The sequence below is a fragment of the Cupressus sempervirens genome, chromosome 8 (assembly GCF_028749045.1).
Source record: "Cupressus sempervirens isolate cs-2001-9-10 chromosome 8, ASM2874904v1, whole genome shotgun sequence".
NCBI lineage: Eukaryota > Viridiplantae > Streptophyta > Pinopsida > Cupressales > Cupressaceae > Cupressus > Cupressus sempervirens.
The window spans coordinates 534964737-534986009 of NC_143125.1; the positions used below are offsets into that span (position 1 = coordinate 534964737).

The window sequence follows — 21273 nt, forward strand, 5'->3', positions numbered from 1 at the left end:
AGATGAGTGTGAACTAGGTTCAAAATCAATGTGTGGGAGGTTGATTAAGAATCAAGCTGGCCATAGGTTTTGAGTTAAAAGTTTAGTGTAGCTGGTTCGTATTTCTTAGTTTTTACCAAATTAAGCATATAGGCTATGGAGAAATGTGTCTTTTTGCACTATGATATAAGTGCTTTTTATGTTCAAATGCCTATTGGAGCAAAGATCTGTAAATTTTTAAAATCCATGTTTTGTATTTAGAAAATATAAGGAGTCTATTAGCTTTGAATCTGTTTGTGACAAATTTTGAAGACCATGTTTTGTAAACCTGATATAACTAATCCTTTATATTAATAAAATATATAAATATATTATTGATAAACAAAAAAATATTCTAATATTTTTGTCTTATAACTATTTATTAAAAAATAGTACATTCACAATATAATAATGTTCTTTTAAGAAAGAGAAAATAAAGAGTGTTTAAAAATGTCTTTTTTTTAATAGTTAACAAAACAAAAGAATTGTAATTGATTTCTGAATTCAACTGTATAAGAATTTTTGAATGTGACTTAAAATATTAATTCAGAATTTTTGTTTCTGATATTGATAATTTAAAACAAAAAGATATTTTTTAATATCGAAATTCTAATGTAGAAATACAAGTAGAAGAATATCTCACCTTCTATTAAATGTCAAAGGTTTTATGCCATCAGAGTTCATTCAACCCACATTTATCACAGGGGAAAATGATTCCATGGGATTTTTCGTAGACCAAATAGCCAATGACAAGGACTGAAACAGATCCTTCCAAAAGAGTCATAATCTGGCTATCAATGAGAATCTTGGCGGTGGATGACAGTGAAATTATGAATGTGTTCCAATCAGACATTTGGATTGATGGTAGACAACAAAGTTCCAGTTTTCAGTACAGCTGACCATTTCATCTAAATATCCTCCCCTGCGTGGTTCAAAGTTTTTACATAGCATAATAATAGCGTGCTTATAATCATCATGGTTTCAACACACCCACATACAAAATGAGAGACAAATAAAGATACAAGAAAAATATGTCACTGTCCTCTGGACCAGCATTTATTTAAAGATCATGACAAGTTTTTACAGCGAAAGCTATGTAAGCAATCACTTCCTACAGGGAAAACTAAATAACTAGTAATCACATATAGTGATATGTTAACAACATCCGAACATCAAAGAAATATGGCCCCCCTCCATCTTCATCTCCTCCTTCCTCGTCCACACTGGGTTTGCAGAGATTACTACCTTGCTCTTTGACTGCCAGGGACGTTTTCACTACTTATCTAAGAGTATGCACAACCACTTCTTCATAGACAGATTCTTCAGTATTCTTCAGTTTCCTTTGGCAAGGGTTTGATAGGCGCAGATTTAGAATGTGTCTGAGAACTTCTTCCTAGTGAAGATCGACTCTGCCTCTGGAAACTTGCATAACTGAGAAAAAGGGATGCTATACGCAATGTTGGATAGCATCTAAAATTACAGAGATGGGGAAGATAGGCTTTTTATCAATGGAGAAAACCCCAATGAAAAAATAATAGATCCCCATTCTCTGTAATGTAATGGCATTTTTATGCTGTGACAACTGTTTCAATAGCAACAGCACGTTCTGGGCGTGCAATATTTTCAAACCCAACATCACCCTCCCAAATCTCAGGCAGGGCTTCTTTCAGGTTGTGAATGCTTTCAAGTGCAATGTCTGCTCCCTCTGTGCGGTTTGAAGCTCCAACCTGTTGAAATTTTACAGCCAAAGTAGAGCTTATGTTAATCAATCAATGATATACCACAATCAGGCTCAAAAAGGTATTCAATTGCATTCAATTATAAACATCAAATTCATTGTAGCATCGAAATGGTGTTCGATCATAAACAAGGCACCATCTATATGGTAGCATCGGAATGGTGTTCAATCATAAACAAGGCACCATCTATAGTGCAACTTATATGCATCTTTTTGCAATGAAAATATAATAGACTTGGACTATTAACACTGCATATGAGTGCATATAAGTTGCCAACATTGTAGTCAAAGAAGTGGTGTCCAATCATCAACAACCTGTACATTGCTGCCAACAAAATGGTGTCTAATCATGAACCACTAATGTATAATCAATCTAAAAATTGTTTATAAGATTGCAATGAATCAATCGGTGATAAAACGTCACTTTGGGTCAAACGGTGTCCAGTTATAAAAACCAGTATATTGTAGCCATCGAAATGGAGTCGAATTATAGACAACCAGTACATTGTAGCCAACAAAATGGTGTCCCATTATGAACAATCGATTGTAAATAATGAAATGGTATTATATTCATGCTTTTAGGTAAGATTGTGTAAGAGTTTAACAACATCAATGTTTTGAATCATATTCAATGATCCATCATCAACATTTCAGAACATTGTTAGATCTCTCATCCTGATGATAGATCATTGAATATGATAAAAAATGTAGATAATAATAAACTCACACACAATCTTACCCAAAAGCATGAATATAATATCCTAGATTGTAAAAATCTATTATTGTCAATGTAATGTTTCCATTTATGAATAATCATTGTGTAATAACCAATGCAAGAGTTTTATGAGTAAAAGACCCAATCCCAAATAAATAATTTATGCGCCCACTACAATGCACCAGTTGTTAAAGCCCTTCCCACATGGTCTTACCAGTACAGTATGCAATCCTGCACGCTTCCCTGCTGATATATTCCTAGTACTGTCATCAAAAAAGATCTGCAGAGGAAACAATTCACGTTCAGAAAATAACAAAACATGTAAAAATGTCATAATATGAATTGAAAGGAAAATTAGTTTTTTCAAATTTCTACAATTTATTTGAAATGCAAATTATTGTTTTTGGATTTGATTCTGTATGGTTTTCTAGTATCAATGTTTCAGAACACACCCTGTGATCCATCATCAGAATGAGAGAATGCAAGAATGGAAAAGTAAAATATGATGATAGATAACAAAGTGTAATTGGAAACATTGATACTAAAAAAATAAAATCAAATCCAGAAACAATAATTTACATGAAAGAAAAATAGTAATAAAAAAATTATTGGATTCATACAGTTCTCTGTGGATCAGCATTTGCAACTTGAATAGCACGCTCCATAGCATTTATTGATGGCTTGCAAATAACAGGTGTTTTTGGGATAAAAGCAATAGGTGCATCCCAGCTATTGTTGTTTTCTGCAGCTTCTGGGTGAGAATTGAGAGTCTCAAAACATATGACACCTTCAAAACAATCTTCTAACCCGAGTCTACTGAGCACCTTGGCAGCATGAATTTTGTCACCGTTTGTGAATATCTGTTTCATTTGAATAACAGTTATATGGCACATTTTAAACACCTTCCTTGACAATTTCAAGATACATTTGCAAGAAATAGGACATTATTTGTTTCTAGTATTATTATCAAATTGACAGCATGTATAAACAGTTAATTTTACTCATAGTTCGAAAAAAAGAACAATTTTTAGTTAAACACAAGAACTTACAATTTTCCTCTGAGGCATGCTAAGCAACAAGCTCTTCAGCACTGGATCTGACTTAAGATTCTCATATGGCAATCTTCCATGGACAAAACTGTGAAAAAAGAAAGAAAAAATCTTGTTAAGCATTCTGAATTAAAAGTAGTTTTAGGAAAGGAAACAGCCTATAGCACAATGGTAACTTGTTAATTTCTTATGTGGGAGGTCTTGAATTCGAGTCTATACTCTATCCCAGCTTAATATATAAAAATAATTAATTTCAACAAATAATAATAATTAATGCTGCCCAGAAAAACATTAAAATAACATGAAACAACAACATGAGAGTTACCAGGCACAACATTTGAGAGCATACCTGTGATAATCATCATAGTCGAATTCATAGCCCACGGCCTGCAGGGATTCAACAACAAGAGGAAGAAAAGTTATTTATGACACCCATGGACAAATTTCTCACAATCAAACATTGCAGAGATGTATTAAACAAAAAATTGTAAGGAAAACTAACCCTGAGTCCAGCCATAGTTGTGCCATAGTTCTTATACATTTCTCTGCAAAACTCCGTGACTTTGTTCTCATCAACTCCAAGTTTTTGAACCACATAATCTGTTGCACCATTATTCATATCTCAGATAAAGCAAAACTTAAGAGAACTCAAAATGGTGCTTACATATAACCCGTGAACTCGAGAAAATCAAGGTGAACACAAGAAATAAAAAGTTCAAAGACCATAGACCATATTTTGCATTACCTCCAATGTTCTTGGTGCATGCAGCTGCAAGTCCTGAACTTACAGGGTACAATGTGTCATCAAGATCTGAAACAAATACCAATCAAATCAGAAACTTGCTCAAACTTTTAGGAACCACCTACAATACATCATATCCGTGACAAATTTTGTGAAACAAATTCAAATCTAGCCTAATTTCTATACTCACCAAAGAGAAGGCAGTCATAGCGAGACCTCTTATCCACTGAGCGTCTCTCATCAACTGCCATTGCTTCTACTGTCACCAACAAAAAGTAAACCACACAAAGGTATCAAGAATTTAGTTTCATCAATACAAAACTGAAGCACACAAGGGTATCAAGAATTCCACCAACAAAACTAAACCACATATGGGTATAAATATTTCAATATCATCAAGTCTCAACAAAAGTAAAATAAATAAATAAAGTTCCAAAAGAACAATGTAGGAAGAGAAAATTCACCACCATTGCTTCTACTGTCAACAACAAAACTAAACCACACATGACATGAGGAATTCAATGCAAACAATTCTTAACAAACATGTTAAATCCAAAAACACAAGCTCCAAAAGGTTTTCAAAATACAATTCTGATAGAACAATGTAGGAACTACTATCACCAACAGAACCAAATTATACATGAGTATCGATTATCAAGAACTCGATCTGATCAAGTCCTTACACACAAGTTGAATCAAGAAAACAAGCTCTAAAACAATTTTCAGAGTACAATCACAAACGAAACAATTTTCAGAGCACAATCACAAACGAACAATGTGGGAAAAGAAAACGACCAACAAAACTAAACCAAACATGGGTATCAAGCATTCAAAGTAAACAACTCTTATCACACAAGTTGAATCCCAAAAAACCTCCAAAAATGATTGTAGAATCCTAAGAACAAGTTCCAAAATGGTTTTCATAACACAAATTAAAAAAGAACAATGTGGGAAGAGAGAATTCACCAGAGCAGAGTAACAGGAGTGAGTGGAAGAGGAAGAGAATGTCGATCCAAACAGCAGAGAGATGGATCGAACTGATTGAGGGGGAGTTGTAAGGAAGGACATGTGGGTTCTTATATAGCTTTACAATTCACCCACCATAACCTTAACCTAAGGTTAAAATGTGAAATTGTGATTAGAATGAAATGTTTTACAGGTTCATTAGGGTTCAAGAGAGGATGGAATTTGGAATCTGAACGTAATGATTTTGAATAGACAAGAGAGAAGAGAAAAACGTACAAATCTGAAACAAGGGAAGTGGGAACCACTAGAGAGGAGTTCCCTTGTGCGGAGCAGGTGGATGGAGAGGCGACTGTTTCACGTGCTTCTTGTCATCTTGTAATATCATAACATTTTATGTCCACAGACCTTACGTTAATATCAATGGTTTCCAGCAAATGTTGCAAGCTACTTCCTCGTGATCTCTCAATTGGCGGTAAACGTTTACTGAACCGACTACCAAATACGAGTTTTTAAAGGCCAAGTAGTTTTGAGAATACTATTTTATAGCTTTAAAATATTGTAGATTAGTTCTTGAGAGGCACTCACTTGGACAATTGCATAGGTGTGACATATGGTACACGTCTAAGTATTGAATTGTTTCTAAATTCTAAAAATATATTATTTATTATTATTATTATATTATAAAATTGCAATCATATTTTGTTTGTAATTGGCATCTGGTGAAGAGTTATATATCAAATACATATGACATGTATTTGAGGGTGATCATCTATTAAGTGAGTGTTACACAATTGTTCAAATTTTATAGACACATGTTAAATTTTCTTACTAAAATTTGTGACTATGATTATTCTTATATTTTTGTAAAGTAAGGACCAACTTGCAAGTTAGTCAAAGTGTGGCCTTGTAAATTAACAAATTTCTTCATGAATGTCTTTTAGATAATTATAAATTCTTTTAGAATACGAGTTTGATGTAAATTCATTGGAAGTATTGTCGATTTTTACACTCAATAGAATCATTAAAATCCAACTATAAAACTCATTGAAGATGGTGTAATGCACATCTACAACAATCATCTCAAATGGGCATGAAGGTGGTGACAAAGTGACATCTCAAATAACCATCAACATAATATTTCATCAAGTAATGGGCCACATACTCATAATCCGTAACAGATTTTGAAGTTACATTTAGTAATTACTGTACATTGAAAATTTGAAGAAGAAGAATTGTTTGTAGATACATGTATATGCATATGTGTATCTATGTCTATCTACATACATACATACATACATTTATAGACACAAATGTATCTGCACATATACATATTATACATGTCCATATGTACATATATACATATAAGCATGCATATGTATGTATACATATGTGTGAACACACATAATTAATAAATTTTAGAGAATATACTCATCCTATTACAACCTCCTAACAAGATTTATTTTCTTATATATTATTTCCTTAAATCATTCACTTGAATTAAATGTGTACTTAAAGAAAGACACATTCATATTTGTTATTAGTATATTGAAAAATGTAATTGTTTAAATTACAACTTTATTCTTATAAAATACAATATGAAATAATTTCAAGTACAATAAAATTTGTCACAATTCATTGATTTATAAAAATTATTCGAAGTTGCTAAAAAATAATAAAAATATTTAATGATTGACATTTTACATTCCTTCCAAATAATGCTAGAAATAAAATATATTTTCTAAGATTGAAATAGGTATAATCTATAATAATCACAATAATAAATTTTACTATTATTTTGTTTAAAACAATTAAATATATATTATACTTTAAATCAAAATAATAATAATTTTTAACATATTAGTATTAAATTATGTATAAAACATGTTAAAAATAAAACATGCATTAAAGTCAAATTGTAATGTTGGTCATCTATTTGTTAAAACATATATTCTTTCCTTTCAAGTCAAACTATAGAATATAATTACAAATATAATTACAACTAATATTGATGTATAATCTAATATTAAATATAATATGTTAAATAGGGATCTTGATAAACATGAACATTGTTTATTATTTATTCAAAAAATATATATTTTTATTATTATTATAAATTGAATTGAATTATAGAAATGTTAAAATAATTTTCAATGAATATAATGAGTATTTTAATTTATTAAAATAAATTTGGAATTATATGAATTATGTTGAAAGATCATTTTAGTAAAAATATTTTATTAATTTTTAATGATACATAAATAGATGACTATTATTTCAATCATAACATCCAAGTTGTAGTTTACAAATGTAAAAAATTATGTGTAATAATTTAGTTATAAAATTAATGGGTGCAATTTAATGAGATAGATTACAAATGTACATTTACAAATGAACTTTAATTTATGAATAATAATCTATATAGCACATACAAATCCTTTTTATTGAGAATAATGGTTCACCTTAGTATCTTAATGTATAATATTTTTACTAATAACAAGATATTGGTCTTATTAATGTTAAAATGAAGCATGTAAAGTTTCTTTCAATTGATTTCTCAATAATAAAAATGGTCATTTATTGAGTGTTAAGTGAATGTTCAAACTCTATAGAGGCATGTTAAATCTCCTTATTAGTAATTTTTTGGCAGTGATTATGTTTCTCAAGCCTCTGTGAAGTTAATCAACTTGCAAGTTAGTCAAAGTGCGACCTTCTACATTGTCAAATTTCATCATGTATGCCCTCCAAATAATTATGAACTCCTTTAGAATAATAGTTAGATGTTAACTCATTGTGACTATTGCCTATTTGTACACTTCATTCAATCATTAAAATAAAACTATGAAAATCATTGAATATGGTGTAAATAAAATCCAAAAAAATCATCTCAAATAGGCATGAAAGTGATAAAGTGGTTTATCAAATAAACATCAAGACCATATTTCTCAAGTTATGAGTCACATCTCTTGACATAAACTATCAAATATTTTAGAATTAGATTTACTAATGATAGATAGCTACATTGGAAATTTAAGGAAAAAGAATCTTCAGGGAGCTTCATCATTGAATTAAGTCATTGTTCAACATGGAACAGAGTTAGTTAGACCAAAGGGTGGATCAACACCTATACAATCTCCATCGTCATTAGCTACACCCTTTTTCTCTACCCATCCCATTGAACATATGTGCCTCATTTACCTATGTATATGTTTTTGGGTGGATACTGGCATAAATGAGGTTGGTTTGACATATCATTTGTGTACAAATGATTGGAGTAGACACCATGCTTCCACTGCAAAGGATGTGGCCAAGTTACTAACAATTTAATTACCATTGTATTTTTTAAGAGTGTAGTAACAATTTGCTTTTGTGTTTTGATATGTTGTTATTTATGTTGGTATGAAATGGTATTGAGAAGCAGGGGTGAATCAATACAATTTGTAAGCTACTAAGTAAACTTTACATACTAAAGCATTAATCAAATTATTGTTGTAGCAAATAAACTTAAACCATCGATCAATAATAGAAGCATATCACATAATAAAATAATTTTGGTATCAAGAAAGACACTTGCCAAAAGGTTAAAAACATGGTGGGGATGATACCCATATGCCTTTCACTATCAGGAGCTTAGAAATACCCTTTCTGAGGGTCCACCATGTTAGTAGTGTTTTGTACATAGTTAAGAGCATAAGAATATTTGTTAGGATCTACATCTCTATGAGGATTTAGAAATCTTTTTGAAAGTAGATACCATGTTAAAATATTTACAACAATAAGATTGATTAAGGTCAACCTATTTAAGGGAATTCTCTAGCTGCATCTGTTAGGTAAAAACAAGTCGATTGATCTATTTGTATCACCTTTCCTATTAGATCCTTTTTTTCTTCTCAGATTGTATCTTCTCTCTACTCAACCTCTACTCCTTTACTAATAATCTACATTTACCTCTCTATGTCTCTTCTATGTTCTCTATTACTCTCTCTTTTCTTTCTTGTTTTTCCATACTCACCACTCATCTTCTTTTAACATTTAGTCACTTTTCTACCTCTTAATCTTAGCCCTTTATTCAAATTATGAACTTAGAACACTCGTACCTTGTTCACTTTACACATCTATAAGTCCTTAACATATTTTTCAATTATTACCTTGACTGATTTTAGGTCTTTTGATCCAATTCCCTAGAATAGTCAAAACATGTTTGATCTATACTTGATTCATCTCAAATCTTCTCACATGTCTTTCTTTCAACTATTAACTATCAAGTTAGTATTACTCCATTCAATAAAATTCATGATCACATATTTTTTGTCGATCACATCAAGCATATTGGTCATCTGATCACTCTTTTATCACAAGTAACATACACACATATTACCCAATCATGTTTGGACACATAGATTTTTGTTTTCCTCTCACTATCATTAGTTTCTATTAAAAACTATCTTTGTATAGACATTATATAATATCCTCCTATTATCACTCCTCTTGATTCACTATTTCTCATGCCTTCTCCTTGATACACTAGCCCAGGTTATGTATCACTCATCATCTACCTTATCTCACTAATACATAGTTGATTCTCTTAGTTTCTAATTGGATTGATCTTAGTTGTGATCAATGACAACTTGTCACCTTTCATTGCACCTTTTATCCAATCGATCTCTTCTTGTGAATGTCATATGCCAACAATATTCCCCTCGAGCATCGGTGAAAGAACCTTAATCCTTATAGGAAAATCTTTAAAATATTGTCCTTTTTGTGAAAATGCCCTCCTTATAATTTCTCCCCCTTCTGCTTACTTCTTTCTTTTCTTGTCTCCCCCTGTGAAGGTACTCTAACTTATCACTGTTCATTTTATATGTTGATAAACTTTTTATCTCTTATTTCTCCCCCTATGTTATTTTTTATCCCCTTTTGTCAACAATGAAAAAGGTAGTTCACAACCTATCAAAAATTTCCTTGAAATCCTTCTTATATATCCATTTATTCCTCTAGTGATTTCTTTAAATATCATAGTGTGACTAACTATGCATGTAAGTATAGTTCCAATTCTTCCATTGAGTCTAGAAGGTACTCATGTCTGGTAGACTAAATAGTCTTTCAACATTCCTTTCACTTTGCTGCATTTTCTCCAAAGTAGGGGCTAAGTAGGATTGTAACTCCACTAATGTAATCATGATCTTTCCTTATTCAACTATCATTTTCTTAATCTTTTAAGTAACCATCCTTACCTTAGAGTTGTAATGTTGAGCTTGAAATTGGATCAAACTGTTCAATCAATGAATCTATTTCCTTTTGAGCTATATGTTTGCACTTATTTGAATCATGTGTAAATTCTAACAATTTTTATACTTTGAGAATTAATTTCCCAAATTTGAAAATAATTTTTTCCTTACTAATGTATTCTAACAAAGTTACTCATCATTGTCCATTGTCTTCATAAGTTGTTATGTCTTCATCTTCCTAAAATCTCCTTAGCCATTTTTAAGTATTTCTATTTCCAACTCTAGAACTTGTTCTCTAATATCTTTGATTAGGATGTCCATTTGATTGATTAGGCTTGCATTAGGACCATATTCAACAAAAAGAACTAATTCTCCTAGAATGTCTCTAGTTTCTTCCACTACTCCAACTTTCCTCTTCTTGGCCTTCAATATATCCATTGGTTCATTTCTATCCATATTCTTAAAATACTCAAGTAGCTCCTTGAGTTTTAGCTTTGTATTTTTGACATTATCAAGTACTTTATCTTCTTCATTTTCCTCTTCTTCATCTATGATAACCTTTACAATAGGTGTCCTCATTTTTCTTTCACTAATACTACTAAACTTATCTTTCTTTTTGTAATTACCGATCCTTTTACAATTTTATTTCTTGATTTTTCCACTAATTAAATAAGTTGAACTTTGGGTGTGTGATAAAATTATTCATAGGGTATGATCTTCTATAATCACTATATCATGACCAGTTTGTTCTGCTCCACACTTGACATGCTCTGGTTTATCTTTGACTTGTCCATTAATTTTAGATGGAATGCAAGTTTGTGATAGAATGGTTTGTCCATATTACTTGCACTAGTGTTATCCTTTTCTCTTATTTATTTTTCAATGTCTTCCTATATAGTCATGTTACTTTATTTTATGTTTCAACAATTTCACTATGCACAAATTGATTATCTCTAACATGATCCTTGCAACTCTATTTTTTATATTGAATTCTTGTTTGTTGGCTTCAATAATTAACTCAATTTCTTCATGCCTCATTTTTATGTTATTTCTGTGATGTCCCTATTTAGTTGTAATGAAACTCTTCACCTTCCATCAACTATCTTGTAAAGATCTTTGGGTATTTTATATATAGTTCACTTGGTGAATATGAAAGTTTTCATGTACTTGAGAACTTCTTCCTCTATCCTATTCTTTTCTTTGTCCTCGCATAGTTCATAACTTTCTTATACATCATTCAACATCCTATTCTATACTATGTCATTGACAATAAAATCTACATAAGGATTTGTTTCCTTACCAATTTCCTCCAAATTTTCTAGATCATATTCCTCATCATCATTTGCACTTGTCTCTTTTTGGGAACCCTATTATTTATCCTCAATACTAAACTCTTTTTGTTACACCTCTTTTTTCCTTATCCTTAGGGGACCGTGTGTCTTTCTTTTACTTTTTTATTTATATGTGCTTCACAATGTTTCTTATTCTCTTTCTTCACCTATCAACTCAATTGGAGTTGCTTGCTCAAACTCTTAAATAGTAAATAATGGTGTGTATGGTTCTACTCTCCCAAACCTTTTTGACAACATACTAATCATTCTCTAAGATGTTTTTTGAATAACTAGTTTCTATAGCTCCATTCTTATCTCTGAAAAATACCTCTTCATAACTTCCAAATCTTTAGCCTGTAACATTTATAGGTCTAGATAGTAACTCATTAACATGTATTTTTAATTGTTCTTCATCTTCTTAATAACCATTTAAAGGTAACTATAATGTTATAGGTTGAATTTCTTGTATAATGCATGTAGTAGTATCTGCTAGAAAACATATACCTTCCTTGTATTCTTTAACCATGCATTACCATGTACTCTCTCTCTCTCTCTCTCTCTCTCTCTCTCTCTCTCTCTCTCTCTCTCTCTCTCTAATGCAATACGGACTAAAAATCTTTAAAGTATCACTACATGATTCTATAATTTTTTTCTCCCAAATCCATAATGAACTCATTTGTTTTCAATATCACAAGTTTATCCTTTGACCACTAGACCATATCTTTTCTAGGAAAGAAATTTTGTAATAAAAAAATTGCATACTAGAATAACTCCAAAATTGAATGATCATCTTTTGTCTCTCTTTTCAAATAGTTGTCTTCTCAACATCTTACTTAGATCATACACTACATATTCTTTCATCATGATATGTGATACATAAATTTCTCCAATGAGAATACTATTTAATCTTCTTGATTGATAGACTCTATAACCTATAACCATCACTACATACCTCACATATACATCATCAATTCTACTCACCCCCATGGACCTTTAATCAGACTTGACCTTAGATTGACATTAAACTTCTTCTTTTGTTCCCATGGAAGGTAATTCATTGATTGTGCATAATCTACTTACTACATGAATGGTCTCCTTTGGTATTACATGTGGTAGGCTATCTAACCTCTAAAATTATTCTTGAAGTACTCTTAATACATATCAAACCCATTTGTGTTGGAAGTTTGGAATTTAAACCACTTAAGTGAAACCTTTTGCTTCTAAGTGCTTATGCTTATTCTTTAGTTTGTTGCTCCTACACAATTCTCCAAATGATTCATTTATTTCTTCCACTCCTAGTTCTTCAATTTTTTAATGGATGCATGATAAATAATTTTCAATTAATAGAACTTGAGAAGGTATCAAAGATATGGCTCATATCATGTTGACCTCACTTTACTTCAAAGGATGCATCTTGAAAATTGGTTGTGGCTTTTAAATTACACTAATTAGGATAGGAGTATCTACTCTTTATTCTATCGCTCACTCTAAATGACCTAATCACTATTATCAAAGATGTTTCTAGTATTTCTAGTTATGTTTTTTGCAACTAAATCCTTCTTGCAATTCTTGAATTTTCATCAAATACAGTAATATTCACAATTTTTCAATAAATAACTTCTTGAGAGTATTTCTAGATATCATTGCAACAAATAAAATCACTTTTCCCATATTTATTCATAAAAGTAGTTGTTTCACCTATTTCAATGGTAAACAATACTTTTCATCAGTTAAAGCTATTAGCCATTATAACCTTTCACTTACATAGTTAAAGTGTCTACCTTTAAGTGTCACTACTTCATAAATACTTAACAACCATTCATCTTATCAATCTAAGGTCTAGTTCAAGTATTGGCTTAATTTGATGAAGAATCTACCAAACCTAAGGATGATGGCTCCCAATTCTCTACCTCAACTTCTTCCTTTCCATATTTTTTATTATTTTCGACATCTTCTTCATTTCATTCCTTATTTTTTTCACATCAACAACTTTCTTCCCTTTATCATTATTTTAATGGTTATTGAACCTTGAGTCTTTTTCTAGATGTCCAATCTTGTGACAAAAAAAACATGCCATACAATTTGACCTCCAAGGTCTAACATTACCTTTCATTATTTTCATTCTAAAATTTATTGTTGTATGTCTATAATGTCCACATACTAAAGAGCTGACATAAAATTGTCATTCTCTAGCCAATGTAATCATCGACTTAATTAGAGATCAGGGGACATGTACCTTTTACCTTCAATATTCAACTTTATGACCATACTTGTTTCATTCATAACAATGACCATCAATTCTACTTCCACTAGATTCACTTCTTCCACTAGATCTAAATTCATATGCCATAAGGGAAAACTTTCCATAACTATAGAAATGAACATTAAATACTTAGGCTTAGTAATCATTCAGTCTACTTCTAAAAGCATTACCAATATGATCAAACTTTCCACAATTGAAAAAAGTAGGCTTATTTAGTTTCTTACCAGTCATGACTAATTTCATCTTTGAATTATGCAAACTCTCCTTTGGATTTGATGATTCTAAAATTTTTAATGTTCCTTGAGTAGTTTAACCCAAACCTATTGTGTCATTGTGTCTCCTTTGACTATCCAGTTGTTCATCAAGCTTCCTTGAAATTTCATTATACCTCTTCAATATTTCATTTTTACTTTCTCAATTTTTAGTTCATTTTTAAGCTTTTCAACTTCATCCCACATATTTTCATTCTCATACACAACTTGATAGTTTTCATCTGTGATATCTTAATTTTCCCTTTGTCCAATTCTAGTTCTTATTTGAGATGACTGAATTCTACCTCTTTTTCCATTAATGCATCTTCAACTACTTTCTTGGCATCCTCTTCATGATTTCTTGCATCTTCTACAATTATTTTTTCTTCAAGGCCTTTAGACATATTGGCATATTTTACTTCAATTACTCTTCTCATACTCTTTACTTGTTCTTTCATCCTTTCATTTTTCTCCATCAATTCTTTAATGGCCTTTTTATATTCTTTTGACATGGTACCTATAGATAGTTTCTCTATGTAGTCTTGGATTTTATTTAGCCTTTTAATTAACTCTATTCTCACTACACATGATTTCCTTAGCTTCTCATGTAGTTCATGAGATTTTTTATTTTTCTCTTCAAGAAATTTCTCATACCTATATATGTTCATCTTTAGGAACCTTTTCCTCCAATTTTTAGGGTTATCTTTGGAAGGACCTCAAGATTTGATACCAATTATTGATATGAAATGGTATTGAGAGGGGGGGATGAGGGATGAATCAGTTCAATAAGTTAGCTACTAATTCAAACTATTGAATAAAATTTACTTACTAAATCATTAATTAAATAACTATTATATAAAATAAACTTTAACCACTAATCAATCACATAACATAGTCATTTTGGTATCATAGAAAAATCATGTTAGAAGGTAAAAATTATGATGGGGAAAAAACCCACAAGCCTTTTATTATTTTTAAAAGGTTACCCTATTAGGAGAATAAGAATACCCTTTCTAAGGGTCCACCTTGTTAGGAGTGTTTTGTACACTTCTAGGAGTATAAGAAGATCAATTAGGATATACCCTAGTTAGTGGATTTAGAAATCCTTCTAAGCGTCCACCTTGTTACACCCATTTAAGGGATTTCTATCACTACAATAGTTAGATAACAACAAGTTAATTGAGAGACATATAATACTACTTACCTATTAGATAGTTTATATTCTTCTCAAACTATAGCTTCTCTCTGATAAATCTCTTCTCCTTTACTAAAAATTTATATTAATCTCTCTATGTCTCTGATTTTTTCAATATTAATCTCTCTTCTCTCTCTCACTTTCCCATACTCATTTCTCATCTTCTTTTCATTTGTGCTCACTCTTCTACCAATTAATCTCAACCCTTAATTCAAATTATGAATTTATTGCACTTGTACCTTTTTCAATTTGCATATCCATATGTGCTTCACATGTTTCCAATTACTAGCTTGATTTCCTTTAGGTTTTAATGTGAAATTGCATAGAATAGTCAAAATGTGTTTGACCTATACTTTCTTCTTCTCAAATATTCTCACCACTCTTTCTTCCAACTACTAACTATTCATTTAATTTTACTCCATGAAAGAAAATTCATCATCATTTATTTGTCTTTGAACACATCGAGCATATTGACCATATGATCATCCTTATATCACATGTAATATATAAGCATATTACTAAATCATGTTCTAAAAACTAGATTTTTATTTCTCTCTCATCATCATTCATTTGGATTGAAAACTTGATCTATATAGGCATCATAGAATATCCTCCTATGATAACTCATATTGATGTGTGCTTTCTCATGTCTTCTCCTTGATACATTAGTTTGGACTAAGTTTCACCAATCATCTACCTTATCTCAACAATAGATAGTTCATTGTCTTAGTTTCATGTTGGACAAATCTTAATTTCCATCAATGACAACCTATTATCTTTGGCTACACCTCTTGTCTAGTTAATCTCCTCTTGTCAATGCAAAATTCCAACAATTTAATCACCTAATTCTTATAAAAGTAAATAATTTACTTCTTCTAGAGAAATTTAAATTGATAGATGAATAATGTGCATTGTAGGATATAGGTGGTTATGCAAGTACACCACAAAGTGCTTCTTTGACTTCTTGTGGACAAGTAGCTTCAATACCTGAGCTAAATATTTTTTTAAATTGTTAAAATTAGAAGCATAAATTGGTTTCAAAATATTATATATATGTATGTATATGTATATGTATGTGTGTACATGTATATACATACATACATACATACATACATACATACATACATACATACATACATATACACACACACACACACACACACACACACACACACACACACACACACACACACACACACACACACACACATTTATCTATCTATATATATATATAAATAGATATATGTGGTGCTTTATAGGGCTTGTCAGTGGCTCATATATCCCAAGTTGATGATGTCATGCTTTTGGTGATTGACTTTGGGTTACACAAATTTATTTTATAATATTTTGTACATCTCTTATTTAAAATTTTAATTGATCCCATATAGTATCATATTATTTTCTCTTATTTTAATCTCATGTCTGTTAAGTTACCCCATCTAGCTCGAGGTGATCTCGTATGTGAAAGGAATATTCTAGCATATAGAGATATTAAAAATGTCATTTAGTACAATTTAAGTTTATTTGTTGAAATGTATTATGATGACATATGTAAATACAATTTTGATTAACATACCTGATTTATTTGTTATATATACATAAATAATTAGGGTTCATAGATTAAATGAGTGCACCTAATGTAGTTGAGGTTCAAGAGAGGGAAGAGGTAAGATTTTCATATTTACTTTTGATTGTATTCTTGTTTTTTCTAAATATCCAAATCCTTCATTCATGACTATGACATATGTTATGATTTTTCATACATGAAATGTTCATATTTACCTCATTGGAGTTGGTGCATCCTAAGAATACAAAATAACCATTTGAGGATTGTGTATGCATTTGCATTGTATATGTTAAACATATGTGTTTAGATTTGACTACATGCATTTTTTGTTTTTTTGTTTTTATCAAAAATTTTCAATTATTAACTTTTATTAATAGTCTTTTACCTATTACATCTCCCTTCATGACTTCCTGTAGATCCTTTACCATGCCATTTTATCAGTAGTCTTGATCATCAAGGAGGAAGTCTAGAAAAATAGAGTCAAGATGTATGCTTGTTTCCTTAGTTGAACCCTTCTTATCAACTCCTTTTGGATTGATTTCTTGTTTATTAGAAAACCCTAGCTACTCCCTCTGTGACTACAACATGTTTTATCACTTACTGTATAATAAAATATTATAATTGATTCATCTATGGTTACACCTCTTATGAGCATAAGAGATCCATCTAATGTTGTGGTATACAATATTTTAGTCCATGCATTTTATAAATTTTTAGTGTTTATTGATACATATGTTATTAACTTGGAAAATTTTATTTACCTAGTATAGAACCCATCACAATTTCGTGCATATCCTCCAACTTTCCATTTTTTAGGGGTCCCATTCATTCATGATGCTGCCCATAAAATTTACTACACAACCCAAGTGTAAACTGCCAACAAATTATGACCCATTATTTAGCTATTTTGATGTTATTTTGAGAAAATATATCTTATTCAACATTTGAATTGTTCTTATGTAGGCACAAAAAGAGACACATACTGCATCAAAGATGTTTAATTTTGATGATCCAACACAATCATAAATATTGACAGAGGCATACAATTCTAGTTGTGGTCATTGAAGGATCGGTTTTTGTATGTATTTGATACTTATATTGTATATTTACCTTAAGATGGAACATTCCATATTTTTTTACTCTATAATTTATTTGATATATGTTGGAGTAGAGGGTTAATTTAGTTTTATTTATTAAATCACCTTTACTCCCTTCTTAAGATTTCCCATTATGCACTTGCATTTTCATTTAATAATTAAATAGTAATTATTAAATGTCATTTACCTGTTAGGGTTTCCTTTTTAGGTTTTATGATCTCCTTCTATAAGGATTAATCAATTGTAAATTTCATTCACTCTTTCAATCTGAAAATATAATTTTCCATAGTCTCAGAGAAAAACCCTTGCCTCTTCTTTGTCTTTTATTCTCTGTAACAAGTTCTTGCATGCAGGTGTTCTTCAAGTTTTGTTGATTTGTATTGCTAAAATCCTTCATGGTATCAAAGCTTGACCTACTATAGCTTGTTCTTATTTGGAGAAAAAGAAGAATGAGGGTTTGATAGAACATATCATGTTTTTCTAGTACTTTCTATGAAAATAGGTGGTATTAATTTTTAGAGCACTATGAGGCCAAATAGACCTCACAATTGGCTTTGGAAGACATAATATCCCCTATTTTCATATAAAATTTGTCAATTTTTGACACTAGGAAAATCTAAAGAATTTTGTTTTTGCCTACCAGGGCTGTATGACCCTTGACACACAATTTGAGCTAAATTTTTTTTTTTAAATTCAAAAAAAGTGATTTAAAAACTGTAATTAGTATTAAAAATACTACTATAGTTATCAAACCACCTAGGGTTTGTCTTTAACCACTAGCAGTTACCACTCCTCCAATGGCCACCGGTGTTGCCACCATTCTCACTTCTTGTGCTCAATCTCCGCCCACTCTACCACCTCCACTTAGTTTCCACTGCCTTAGTTGGGATTTTCCACCATCCCACCATCTCTACTGACTAAGCCACTAGTCTGCCTCCTCCCAACCACCACTGCCTAGCCTGTAGTTACATGAGGGGATAGGGGCTATACTTTAGCCCTTTTTCAAATTCTGTTGGGCTTTGTAATTTTTTTATTGCACTTTTGGAGGCCCTATCTATTTTTTGGCTCTAACTTGAGCATACAAAGTCATTTTTTGGATTCAACAAAAATGTCAGAAAAATGATTCCAAGACGGACATGATGGTGAAGGTATTTATTGGATTATTTTCCAATTTGGTACCTATTTTTCGCTCAAATTTAGATCATGCTTTCTATCTTCTAGGGGCACAACTTGTTCATTTTAGCTCCATATTTTTATCCATAAAAAATGTTAGAAAGATATTCTTGAGAACTTTCCATATTATCTGTTATTTCACCAGTATTTTTTACCATGCATTTTTGATACTCAACTAAAGTTTTTTTCTCTTTCCTTGTATACACATTCCTTCTTGTAGCTAGGGTTTAGTTTCTTGCATTGTGGGGTTACTTTTTCCATTATTTTCTATTACAATATCAATATATTAGAAAATTTCAAAACACTTTCTTAAAATAATGGCCAAGACCTCTTCTTGTCTAGTTCTTCTAAATCCACATAAATATCACACATGGAAAATTACTATGCAATGACTTCTCTATTCAAAGGGTTTCTAGTCTTGTTTAGATATAGTGTAGCAAAAATTTTAGAGTCAATATCAAACTTTGTAGCATAGGAATAAGATGGATGAAGCCATGGGTCTAATTTCTTTGAGTGTTTTAGATAGCTTACAGTTTCATCTTAATGATTGTTCCACTCCTCAAGAAATGTGGGACAAGTTCAAGGACTTGTTTGGTACCATCAATGAGTTTAGAGCACTTTAGATTGAGGCAAAGTCTACTTCACTTGTACCTAATGCTTTTCCCTCTATTGAGGACTTTCTCATGAGGTTCAAATAGAAAATAACTTTTTTATAGGTATGCAAGAAAGAGAAGATAGATAAGGAGCCCATCTATCTGATTCTATCAAAGCTTCAAGGAAACTTTTTAATTTTCTCTTCTACCTTCCATTCCACTATGGATTCTTTGGGTCTCACATTTACCATGCCCACTTTTGAGTTTGTTTGTGATCGATTGACTAGAGAGAAATCCAAGATTACATAGTTGGATACTATCACAGGTTCAAAGAAATAGGCATTGGTTGCTTAGACATCTATAAGGAAGCTGAAGTAGAAGTTGAAGCCCAAGACAAATTCAAGATGTAGTGAGAGTTCCTCCAAGCCTACTCATAAATCAAATTCTTAGAAATCCACTCCAAAAATTTTGGTGAGTCTTCCTCCAAGATAAGAAGTTTACAAGTGATCATTATAGTTTTTGTGGCAAGGAAGGACATCTATTTTCTAGGTCTTGGAAATGTCTTGAGGCTTTAGACGAGGCCATGTAGAAGCATAGTATTGCTTTTCCAAAGCTGCCACCTCCTCCTTTAGGGAAAGGACATGCTCTTTCTACAAAAGCATTTTCTTCCATAGATACTTGGATTCTTAATTTAGGTGCTTCCACCCATATGACACACTCACATGATTTGGCTACCTCACTTTCTCAGAGTGTTACTATACAAATTGCAATTGGTGACTCCACATAGCTTCTAGTTTCAAGTTTAAGAACTAACCCTTTAGAGGTTGGTTCACTACAAGATGTTCTCTTGGTTCTATCCATTTCTATGAACCTCCTATCTATCTTTCAGATTTGTCATTCTAGCTCTGGTAAGACAGGTGAGTTGTCACCACATGATGTTGTTATTCAAGACCTCCATGATCCTGACTTAGTTGTTGCTACTAGGAGTGTTGATCTTCAGTCTCACTTATATTAGTTTGATGGCTTTGAGAGCTTTGATTCTATAAGTGTTTCTCTTATTGCTCATGCAAATATAGTGAGAAATCTTTGGCATGAGAATTTTGGCCATGTCAACTACATATATCTACAAGAGATGAGTACACATGAGCTAGTGATTGGGCTACCTCAGATTTCTTGTACTGATGATGTTTTTCAAGGTTGTGCACTTGGTAACAAAGATCTATTTCTAGTAGGTACATCCACACATGTTAAGGCACCATTGGAGTTGATACATAGTGATCTTATGTCATTTCCTACTCCATCATCTTTAGGTGCTCGATATGTGCTTACCTTCATAGATGACTTCTCTAG

The 21273-nt window shown here is 31.3% G+C and overlaps 1 protein-coding gene across 2 annotated transcripts; it reads right to left on the reverse strand.

The window, feature by feature from the left end:
• Positions 1-1037: 1037 nt before the first annotated feature.
• LOC149543549 (uncharacterized protein C24B11.05-like) lies at positions 1038-5312 on the reverse strand. 2 transcript variants are annotated; one of them, XM_089798337.1, is made up of 9 exons: positions 5229-5312; positions 4453-4518; positions 4266-4331; positions 4023-4120; positions 3870-3907; positions 3521-3608; positions 3092-3331; positions 2686-2751; positions 1038-1745 (listed from the first exon to the last, which is right to left on the reverse strand). In XM_089798337.1, the coding sequence occupies exons 2-9, from the start codon at positions 4511-4513 to the stop codon at positions 1587-1589; spliced, it is 816 nt and encodes a 271-aa protein (XP_089654463.1). In that variant the 5' UTR covers positions 4514-4518; positions 5229-5312; the 3' UTR covers positions 1038-1586. The 2 variants fall into 2 exon arrangements, with proteins under 2 accessions (XP_089654463.1, XP_089654462.1); XM_089798336.1 differs by having other exon boundaries at positions 4453-4521.
• Between the last annotated feature and the right edge of the window lie 15961 nt (positions 5313-21273).